The 11322-nt window shown below is 53.8% G+C and overlaps 1 protein-coding gene across 1 annotated transcript; it reads left to right on the plus strand.

Annotated features, from left to right (window-relative positions):
* The first annotated feature begins 249 nt into the window (after nt 1-249).
* On the plus strand, nt 250-1606 carry LOC145404937 (uncharacterized). The gene is made up of 3 exons (XM_080276442.1): nt 250-374; nt 917-1161; nt 1392-1606. The coding sequence occupies exons 1-3, from the start codon at nt 250-252 to the stop codon at nt 1604-1606; spliced, it is 585 nt and encodes a 194-aa protein (XP_080132568.1).
* Nucleotides 1607-11322: the final 9716 nt, after the last annotated feature.

The following is an 11322-nucleotide window of genomic DNA, read 5'->3' on the forward strand; positions in this document are numbered from 1 at the left end:
AAGAAGGAGGAGGCCCTAGACAGCTGGATTTTTAGTCCCGCCCCTGCACCATCCCACAGTGGCGAGGGTCATTTCCCCCCAAATATAGCCCCCCAGTTTACCACAAGATGAAGTTGAACGGGGTGAAAGCCAGACTTCTGGTCGATATGGGAGCGGCCAGATCCTGCCTTTATAGCCACTATTTCTCCCACCACAGATCGACCTTTGGCCCACTCCGCGCCACAGCTACTCACTTTGTGGTTGCGGGGGATGGCCCCCTGCTATCCATGGGGAGACGCGGGCCTTAAGAGTCGACACCATGTGTCAACCCAGCACCAGTTCATAATTTTCGACTTCTGCCGGAATTACGACGGGTACCTGGGGCTGGACCTGGGGTACCTGGGGCTGGACCTGTTGCAGAAGTTGGGCGCTACTATACTGTAGATTGCCGCAACCGACAGCTCCAGTTCCATGCACCAGCTGACCCACCCCCCCAGGCCGTTTGCACCTGCACGCCCCGGCCCCAGCCGGAAGACTCTTCCCCCCCCTTCCCACCCCCCTATTCCCCCCACCACCCCCCTCCCTCTTTTCATGCCACCGTTTCCACTGCCGTCACTAACCCCCACACCATGAAGCTTGGGTGCCCCTAAATTGGCCCTGTTCCCCCTCCGTCCTATTCTCCCTTGTCGTGCCGCCGGGAACCCTCTCGGCCTACCTTTTGCGTCCAACTTTCCTCCCTCCACATCGTACGGCGGTCCGGATCACCAACCTCGCCCCTTTACCCCTCACCCTCCCGAAAGGGCTCATAATAGGAGAGATGGAAGAAGCCAAACCCTGCGCCCCTTCCCCCTCCCACTCCCCTGCCCCTCTGCCCCCCATTCCTGACCATCCCTCCACCCATCAGTCAGGTACCCTACGCTGCCTTCTGAATTTCCAGGATCTGTTTTTGGCAGGACTGGCAGACATCGGTCACTGACAACGCCCAACTCATCAGATGGCGCGAAACCCTGGAGGACTTCAACTACGAAATCTCCTATCAACCTGGCAAAGTCCATACCAATGCCGATACTCTCTTGCAGCTCCCCATCAACGCCACCCAACCGGAACTCGACATCCTCCAGCAGTGGCACCGCAAGGAGCATCCCCCATGGATTCCTCACCACCTTTTCAAAAAATTTATTGGCAAGGCGACCACCTTCTGACCCCCTCCGGTCATATCATCCTAGCCCCTGACAACGCCCTTGATGCCCTGCGACACCTTCACACCCACAACGACATCCACCTGGGTACAAAAAAGTTGCTACAAATTTTTAACAATACCTACTGGGCACCAAACCCTTCCGCCCTCGCCAAGGAAATCATCCAAAGCTGATGCGCCTGCACCCTTGGTAAAGACATCACACGTACCGCAGGACCCTCCGGCCATATCACCGGCCACAAACCCTGGCAGCTGTTAGCTATGGACGTAGTAGCGCCTCTGCCCCCAAAATCGGGCTACAAATACGTCATCACGTTCATAGACATGTATTCCAAGTTCATTGCGGCCTGCCCAGCAAAGGAACACCATGCTGTTGCAGTAGCTGATGCCCTCCTTAGGCACGTTTTCCCCTACTTTGGCATTCCCTAAGCGATCCACTCAGATAACATGCCAGAATTCACCAGTAAAATCTGGGAAGAACTAGTCAATATTTTTGGGTACAACATCTCTCATTCCTCCCCCTACTGGCCACAGGGAAATGCAGTGTGCGGGCGCAGCCATCGTACCCTTATGAACCAGCTCCACACACGAATAGAAGCAACTAAGGACGACGACTGGCCTGCCCACGTAAAGACTGTACAATGGGGCATCAACTCCTGTCCCCGGGAGGACAGAATTTCGGCATATGAGCGAATATTTGGAGAGACACCCCTCCTGCTGCCCCTTCGGCAGCATCTGCAACCGCCCACTTCTGCTCCCATGATGGACCTCCTACATTATTTCAAGCACTGCCTGACCCACCTCCAACACAACTTAGACCCCGGCCCCGACACAGCATCTAACCCCTACAAGCCAGGCGATACTGTCATGATCGCTCAGCTTCCCATCCCTCACAAACTCGCACCCCATTTCACAGGACCCCACACTGTCACCTGCGTCTCCAACCCCTATCAAGTCACTATTGACTACCACAGCGCCCCTCACACCCTCTGAAACTGCCACATATGCCCATTCCATGCCCCTACCCCTGCCGCCCCACCCCCACTCCCGATCCCGCCCCCCACCCTGGCGCCACTCCCCCCTTCTAACTACGAATGCTATATCTCCTCTTTCCCATCCTCCTCCTCTTCCCCATCCTCCTCCTCCTCCCCTACCATTTTTGCCTCCCCAGTCACCATGCCGCATCACACCTCACCTGACAGCTAACCTGCACCACCAACACCTGGCCACTCCTCCACCCCCTCCCTACCTTCCACCCGCTCTCCCGCGCCAAGCATCACACGGCCCACCCTCACCACGACACCTCCACCTCTGCCCTTACCCACTGCTCGCCCCCACCCCCTCTGACCCACCGCACCCCCACACCCTCACTCCTCACTCCCAACACCCAACCTCAACCACCCCCCACCCAGTTACACGCACCCCGTGCGCTTCACGCCCACACCAACCCTGCATGCCCACATCACCACCTACGCCAACCCTCAAAACAACCACCACCCGCTCCGGCCGCCTCTCCCGCCCACCCGCCCGATACGCCCACTCCTCTACCCCACCGGCCTCACTGCAAACACACTCCCACCCCTGCCCTAAACCATCTCACCCTCATGCTACATCAAGCCCAAATCGCAGCCACCTATACTCCCCAGAGACACTATGCCACATTACTACGGCACAAAACCCGACCCTAGCCCTCTGTCTCCAGTATTCAGCACCACACCACACAACGGGCAACATCTCCCAACATGAGGGTCTGACAAGCTGTATGGGTGCCATCACTTGGGCGCAACCAACGAGTCCGAGGACCACACCACCTCCTCCAACTCCTCCACTCCTCCACCACTGCGTCCACCCTCTTCCTCACCTGTTATGCAGAGCAGGAAGAGAACACTGCCACCACAGCCTGGCACACCTTCTTTCGTCATCTACACCCGATCTACGCCACCCACGATATGCCACTCATGCTCTACACCTCTCCTGCAGGAGATGGCCAGTAGCCGCTCCCACCTTCATCAAACGGTCTGTAGCCACTGCGAAGGTGTAGCTGGGACTGCTGGCAGACACATACCCTCTCAGGCGACGGCCAGTAGCCGCGCCCCTAGGAAGCCATGGCCAGTAGCCGGATCCTACGGTAGGAGGTGGCTGAGAGCCACCCTGTCACCCAAGTTTGACACCTGTTTCCCGACCCCCAGCACAGAGGGCATAGAGGAGTATTGGAGAGGCCTCATAGTCTACCCGGGCTTCCGCTCCCTATGACTGGCTCTGGAGGAGACCCACCTGACGGACCCTGATGCAGGCTGGTGCCGCAGCCCTCTCCTGTCAGTGCCACCCAGCCCTGGGGACCACAGTCCTCGGGAACCCCAGACCCTCCCCAGAATGCCCGGGCAGGAACTCCCTACACCTTGACGGAGAAAGACCTTCCCCTCCATCAGGAGCCTGAACGACAGATTCAGGCAATTGTTCGGCCCTAGCCCTGAGGGCTGCACTCCAGTCCTAAGTCCCGAGAGTTCGGGCCCCTTCGCCGCCAACAGCCCCGGACGAGACCAGACGTCCCTGTGCGTGATCCTGTGTCCCCTGAACACGAGGACTCCTGGTGGTGCCCAGCCCTGTCAGTAGCGGAGCCGTGTGGCCCCTCAGCCGCACCCTTGGAGCCGGGAGAATTGTAGTGACTATACTGTGCAATAATAGTGGTCCAATAGTGCTGGGGCGGAATAGTGAACTTGCAGTGATAGACCAAAAGTCAGAAAAAGAGATTGACACAGTGACGGGCTATACAGTAATAAGACTAACACCAGGGCCATGGAGTAAGTAACGATAATTGACCAAAAGTGACCCTAAGGCAGAAAATAACAAAGTGAACACGCTATCATCAAACCCTGCCTCATAGAACTATAATTACAATTAGACCCCAGTGCCTTACACCCCCCCCTTGTGAGAAATAGCCCTAGCCCCTCCACGTGTGTAAAGACCCTGGACTATTCCAAAATAGAACATCCTGCCTCAAACATTGTGTTAATATATATTCTGAACAGTATCCTACGAGATACTCTTCACCCTACCTAGTTGTAAGAGTTTATGATCACCCAGAATATCGTGTCTGTAACATCTGCTGTTTCCCTTGTCTGACTGAATAATACATGTGTAAGGTTATTGCCTGAGATTTTGTGTCCTGCCTCCCACCTATTTGTCTAAGCCTCGGTCTTGAAAGAGGACCCCGTTACACGTTAGGTGCTTTAAGTGTGGGAAGCCAAACTTAAAAGACCTAGCATTACACTGGTGGACAGCGGTGGTTCATGACCCGGGCATACGAGAGAGGTAGTCAGGAAATACCGGAAAAATGGCAACCAAACCGCATGTGCAATTGCCCAAGTTCAACCCCGAACAGTATGATGTCACACATATCTGGCGATCATCAAACCTCTACTAGATATCAGGTTTGAAAATGACCAACAAAAGATCGTAGTCACACTCCCACTTTTGGACAAAGTGGTGGCCAATATAGCACCAAAAATCGTTCCGGAGCTCACCTGGCAGAATTTCACAAAACTCATGATCCAGGCCATCACCGTACCACTAGGGAAAGTGGTGGCACTATCCCAACTGGATAGTTTGACTCTCGACGGGAATCTAGATGATACCCTAATACAGGCAAGATGCCTGGTAACCGCTGCATACCCAGAGGCAGATGACGAAACCCAGAAACAACATACCTTTAACACTCTCCTGAGAGTGCTCCCCAGTGTTGTAAAGGAACACTTTACGATCCATGACCAGACTGGAGACATGGATCGAGATATCCAGCTTATACGGCACCTCCTGACCTCCCGCCCTACACCCCAGTAGATCAACGTGGTGAAAATGTTTCCCACCAAGATTCTGGCTCCCCCAGCCAAGCCACGTTCACCCATGCCTCATACCAGCCCCACCCCTGCCCCTAGCCCACCAAGGGCACACCCCACACACTGGCGCCCCGCCCACAGGGAGAACCCCAACCTGATCCTAGTGAATCCCTGGGAATTCTCAGCATGCAGCTCAAGGTGCCCTCTGAACGATATCCGGGACCAGCTGAAGGCTGCATGTAGGAAAACTACCACCCCAGGCTGAAGCAAAGTCTCCTCTCTGGAGGACAAAGCGACAGACGATGAACCTGCATCGGTGGAGGAGCCCGATCCTGGGGAACGGAGCTAAAGCAAGAAGAAGCAGGAGGCCCTAGACAGCTGGATTTTTAGGCCCACCCCTGCACCATCCCACGGTGGCGAGGGTCATTTCCCCCCAAATATCGCCCCCCAGTTTACTAGAAGATGAAGTTGAACGGGGTGAAAGCCAGACTTCTGGTCGATATGGGAGCGGCCAGATCCTGCCTTTATAGCCACTATTTCTCCCACCACAGATCGACCTTTGGCCCACTCCGCGCCACAGCTACTCACTTTGTGGATGCAGGGGATGGCCCCCTGCTATCCATGGGGAGACACGGGCCTTAAGAGTCGACACCCATCAACCAGCGTCAACCCAGCACCAGTTCATAATTTTCGACTCTTGCCAGAATTACGATGGGTACCTGGGGTACCTGGGGCTGGACCTGTTGCAGAAGTTGGGCGCCACTATACTGTAGATTGCCGCAACCGACAGCTCCAGTTCCATGCACCAGCTGACCCACCCCCCCAGGCCGTTTGCACCTGCACGCTCCGGCCCCAGCCGGAAGACTCTTCCTCCCCCCTTCCCACCCCCATATTACCCCCACAACCCCCCTCCCTCTTTTCATGCCACCATTTCCACTGCCGTCACTACCCCCCACACCATGAAGCTTGGGTGCCCCTAAATTGGCCCTGTGGCCCCTCCGTCCTCTCCTCCCCTCTCGTGCTGCCGGGAACCCTCTCGGCCTACCTTTTGCGTCCAACTTTCCTCCCTCCACATCGTACGGCGGTCCGGATCACCAACCTCGCCCCTTTACCCCTCACCCTCCTGAAAGGGCTCATAATAGGAGAGATGGAAGAAACCAAACCCTGCGCCCATTCCCCCTCCCACTCCCCTGCCCCTCTGCCTCCCATTCCTGACCATCCCTCCACCCATCAGTCAGGTACCCTACGCTGCCTTCTCCTGAATTTCCAGGATCTGTTTTTGGCAGGACTGGCAGACATCGGTCACTGACAACGCCCAACTCATCAGATGGTGCGAAACCCTGGAGGAATTCAACTACGAAATCTCCTATTGACCCGGTAAACTCCATACCAATGCCGACACTCTCTTGCGGCTCCCCATCCACGCCGCCCAACCGGAACTCGACATCCTTCAGCAGTGGCACCGCAAGGAGCGTTCCCCATGGATTCCTCACCACCTTTTCAAGAAACTTTATTGGCAAGGCGACCACCTTCTGACCTCCTCCGGTCATATCATCCTAGCCCCTGACCGCCCTCAATGCCCTGTGACACCTTCACACCCACAACGACATCCACCTGGGTACAAAAAAGTTGCTACAAATTTTTAACAATACCTACTGGGCACCAAACCCTTCCGCCCTCACCAAGGAAATCATCCAAAGCTGATGCGCCTGCACCCTTGGTAAAGACATCACATGTACCGCAGGACCCTCCGGCCATATCACCGGCCACAAACCCTGGCAGCTGTTAGCTATGGACGTAGTAGGGCCTCTGTCCCCAAAATCGGGCTACAAATACGTCATCACGTTCATAGACATGTATTCCAAGTTCGTTGTGGCCTGCCCAGGAAAGGAACACCATGCTGTTGCAGTAGCTGATGCCCTCCTTAGGCACGTTTTCCCCTACTTTGGCATTCCCTAAGTGATCCACTCAGATAACGTGCCAGAATTCACCAGTAAAATCTGGGAAAAACTAGTCAATATTTTTGGGTACAACATCTCTCTTTCCTCCCCCTACTGGCCACAGGGAAATGCAGTGTGCAGGTGCAGCCATCGTACCCTTATGAACCAGCTCCGCACACGAATAGAAGCAACTAAGGACGACGACTGGCCTTCCCACGTAAAGACTGTACAATGGGGCATCAACTCCTGTCCCCGGGAGGACAGAATTCCGGCATATGAGCGAATATTTGGATAGACACCCCTCCTGCTGCCCCTTCGGCAGCATCTGCAACCGCCCACTTCTGCTCCCATGACGGACCTCCTACATTATTTCAAGCACTGCCTGACCCACCTCCAACACAACTTAGACCCCGGCCCCGACACAGCATCTAACCCCTACAAGCCAGGCGATACTGTCATGATCGCTCAGCTTCCCATCCCTCACAAACTCGCACCCCATTTCACAGGACCCCACACTGTCACCTGCGTCCCCAACCCCTATCAAGTCACTATTGACTACCACAGCGCCCCTCACACCCTCTGAAACTGCCACATATGCCCATTCCATGCCCCTACCCCTGCCGCCCCACCCCCACTCCCGATCCCGCCCCCCACCCTGGCGCGACTCCCCCCTTCTAACTACGAATGCTATCTCTCCTCTTCCCCATCCTCCTCCTCCTCCCCTACCATTTCTGCCTCCCCAGTCACCATGCCGCATCACATCTCACCTGACAGCTCACCTGCACCACCACACCTGGCCGCTCCTCCACCCCCTCCCTACCTGCCACCCGCTCTCCCGCGCCAAGCACCACACGGCCCACCCTCACCACCACACCTCCACCTCTGCCCTTACCCACTGCTCGCCCCCACCCCCTCTGACCCACCACACCCCCACACCCTCACTCCTCACTCCCAACACCCAACCTCAACCACCCCCCACCCACTTACACGCACCCTGTGCGCCTCACGCCCACACCAACCCTGCACGCCCACATCACCACCTACGCCAACCCTCAAAACAACCACCACCCGCTCCGGCCGCCTCTCCTGCCCACCCGCCCGATATGCCCACTCCTCTACCCCACTAGCCTCACTGCAAACACACTCCCACCCCTGCCCTAAACCATCTCACCCTCATGCTGCATCAAGCCCAAATCGCAGCCACCTATACTCCCCAGAGACACTACGCCGTATTACCACGGCACAAAACCCGACCCTAGCCCTCTGTCTCCAGCATTCAGCACCACACCACACAACGGGCACATCTCCCAACATGAGGGTCTGACGAGCTGTATGGGTGCCATCACTCGGGCGCAACCAACGAGTCCGAGGACCACACCACCTCCTCCAACTCCTCCACTCCTCCACCGCTGCGTCCACCCTCTTCCTCACCTGTGATGCAGAGCAGGAAGAGAACACTGCCACCACAGCCTGGCACACCTTCCTTCGTCATCTACACCCGATCTACGCCACCCACGATATGCCACCCATGCTCTACACCTCTCCTGCAGGAGTTGGCCAGTAGCCGCTCCCACCTTCATCAAACGGTCTGTAGCCACTCCGAAGGTGTAGCTGGGACTGCTGGCAGACACACACCCTCTCAGGCCACGGCCAGTAGCTGGGCCTTGGCGGCCAGTAGCCGCGCCCCTAGGAAGCCATGGCCAGTAGCCAGATCCTACGGCAGGAGGTGGCCGAGAGTCACCCTGTCACCCAAGTTTGACACCTGTTTCCCGACCCCCAGCACAGAGGGCATAGAGGGGTATTGGAGAGGCCTCATACTCTACCCGGGCTTCCGCTCCCTATGACTGGCTCTGGAGGAGACCCACCTGACGGACCCTGATGCAGGCTGGTGCCGCAGCCCCCTCCTGTCAGCGCCACCCAGCCCTGGGGACCACAGTCCTCGGGAACCCCAGACCCTCCCCAGAATGCCCGGGCAGGAACTCCCTACACCTTGACGGAGAAAGACCTTCCCCTCCATCAGGAGCCTGAACGACAGATTCAGGCAATTGTTCGGCCCTAGCCCTGAGGGCTGCACTCCAGTCCTAAGTCCCGAGAGTTCGGGCCCCTTCGCCGCCAACAGCCCCGGACGAGACCAGACGTCCCTGTGCGTGATCCTGTGTCACCTGAGCACGAGGACTCCTGGTGGTGCCCAGCCCTGTCAGTAGCGGAGCCGTGTGGCCCCTCAGCCACACCCTTGGAGCCGGGAGAATTGTAGTGACTATACTGTGCAATAATAGTGGTCCAGTAGTGCTCGGGCGGAATAGTGAACTTGCAGTGACAGACAAAAGTCAGAAAAAGAGATAGACACAGTGACGGGCTATACAGTAATAAGACTAACACCAGGGCCATGGAGTAAGTAACGATAATTGACCAAAAGTGACCCTAAGGCAGAAAATAACAAAGTGAACACGCTATCATCAAACCCTGCCTCATAGTACTATAATTACAATTAGACCCCAGTGCCTTACCCCCCCCCTTGTGAGAAATAGCCCTAGCCCCTCCACGTGTGTAAAGACCCTGGACTATACCAAAATAGAACATCCTGCCTCAAACATTGTGTTAATATATATTCCGAACAGTATCCTACGAGATACTCTTCACCCTACCTAGTTGTAAGAGTTTATGATCACCCAGAATATCGTGTCTGTAACATCTGCTGTTTTCCTTGTCTGACTGAATAATACATGTGTAAGGTTATTGCCTGAGCTTTTGTGTCCTGCCTCTCTTCTATTTGTCTAAGCCCCGGTCTCGAAAGAGGACCCCGCTACACGTTAGGTGCTTTAAGTGTGGGAAGCCAAACTTAAAACACCTAGCATTACACTTCTCACAGTGCAGTTACCCGTAATCGTGATGTCAAGTGCAACTATAAGTGCCGTAGTAGAGGGAAATTATTATTATTGATGCAAGAAATGAGTACAGAAAATAGAGAGCTATTCTTTATATTGACGGGGCATAGTGGCGCTAGTAAACAGGTGGAAAACCCTATGGGGAGCCACATGGAAAGGGTAATGACTCATCCTTAGAGGAAAAGTTGAAAGTATGGGTGGAATTTTCCGAGAGGCTGGGCAGTGTTTCAAACACCACTCCAGTCAGTGCTACCAACGCTAGCCAGCGAGTTCAAGGTCACTGGCAGTGGCACGCATCCGGATTAGCCCGCCAAAACACGGAAAATCATTTATCTTTAACTTATCCTTACTCATCCACGGGACCGTCTGGAGACCTCAGGATACTTTCATTTGAAAGACGAAGAGTTGATGAGTCTTATGTACTGTATACTTAACTTTTTTTCTAGCTATAATAGTTTGGCAGATATTAACGTTTGAAGTAAGGGTATTTTTTCTCAAAATCTCGGAAATTCCCCGTAAGGAGGAGAGGGCGATGGCGGGAAGCCCCTGGGCCCTGGCGGATAAGGATTAAGGCTAGATTAATTTAGTCTGTGGTTAGGTTAGGCTGGGATAATCTAGGGTAAGTTTGGGTTAGGTTAGGTTAAGTTAATTTAGATGATTGCTAAGTTGTGTTAAGCATTCATCTGAATTAACGTAACCATTCTACCCTAACCTAATCTAGTCTTACCTTAGATTATCCCAGCCTGCTTTAACGGGAGCCTAACATAACCAAACCCTAATTTATCCTAACCTTAATTACCCCAACCTAATTTAAGGTTACTTAACGAATTCCCAAGGGATTTCATGAAATCACTGGCTACAAAAATACCGTGTAACACATACACTGCACGTATAAACTTGTCCCGAACTTGTTTCCCAATTACTATTACTACTAGGATGGTCGATTCTATGTGTTAGCAGTTCTCTTTCCACCTGGCTAAGATAGTAACTAGAAACACAAACACACACACACACACACACACACACACACACACACACAAAAGAATGTTTGAAGAACTGAAATAGGAATTGCTGTCAAAGCTAAAACATGGCCCAAGTATTATTCTTTACATGTCTTTAAAAATAAGCGACTAATTACGAAACTATAACCAATACGCGCTTTGGTGAATGACTTTCGCCGAGAAACAGGTCATTACTCTCTTACATCACCCAAGGAAATGATTTTTTCTTCGCAAAAAATATTAACGAGCTTGACAATGAACAGTGTATGGCATACCTGTTGTACATCCAGCAAGGTGTAGAAAGCGACAAAAGTAAAAAAATCAAAGAAATTATAGCAAAACACAAAAGTGGGTTTCTGAATGTACATTCAGCTTTTGTCTACGAAGTCACCCGATTCCAGGTTACCTACATATACATTAAGGCATTTTGAAAAGATAAATTCATAAAAAAATATGAGACAAAAAACAGTATATACTCTTTTG

The sequence above is a fragment of the Coenobita brevimanus genome, chromosome 65 (assembly GCF_032717465.1).
Source record: "Coenobita brevimanus isolate Jiangsu-jjx chromosome 65, ASM3271746v2, whole genome shotgun sequence".
Lineage (NCBI taxonomy): Eukaryota > Metazoa > Arthropoda > Malacostraca > Decapoda > Coenobitidae > Coenobita > Coenobita brevimanus.

What these genes read in the sequence shown, in the direction of transcription:
- LOC145404937 (XM_080276442.1), top strand. Translation starts at nt 250, where the DNA reads ATGGCCCCCTGCTATCCATGGGGAGACGCGGGCCTTAAGAGTCGACAC. An exon ending in TACCTGGGGCTGGACCTGGG is followed by an intron (nt 375 to 916) that starts GTACCTGGGGCT and finishes CTGAATTTCCAG; the next exon opens with GATCTGTTTTTGGCAGGACT. An exon ending in CCTTTTCAAAAAATTTATTG is followed by an intron (nt 1,162 to 1,391) that starts GCAAGGCGACCA and finishes CACGTACCGCAG; the next exon opens with GACCCTCCGGCCATATCACC.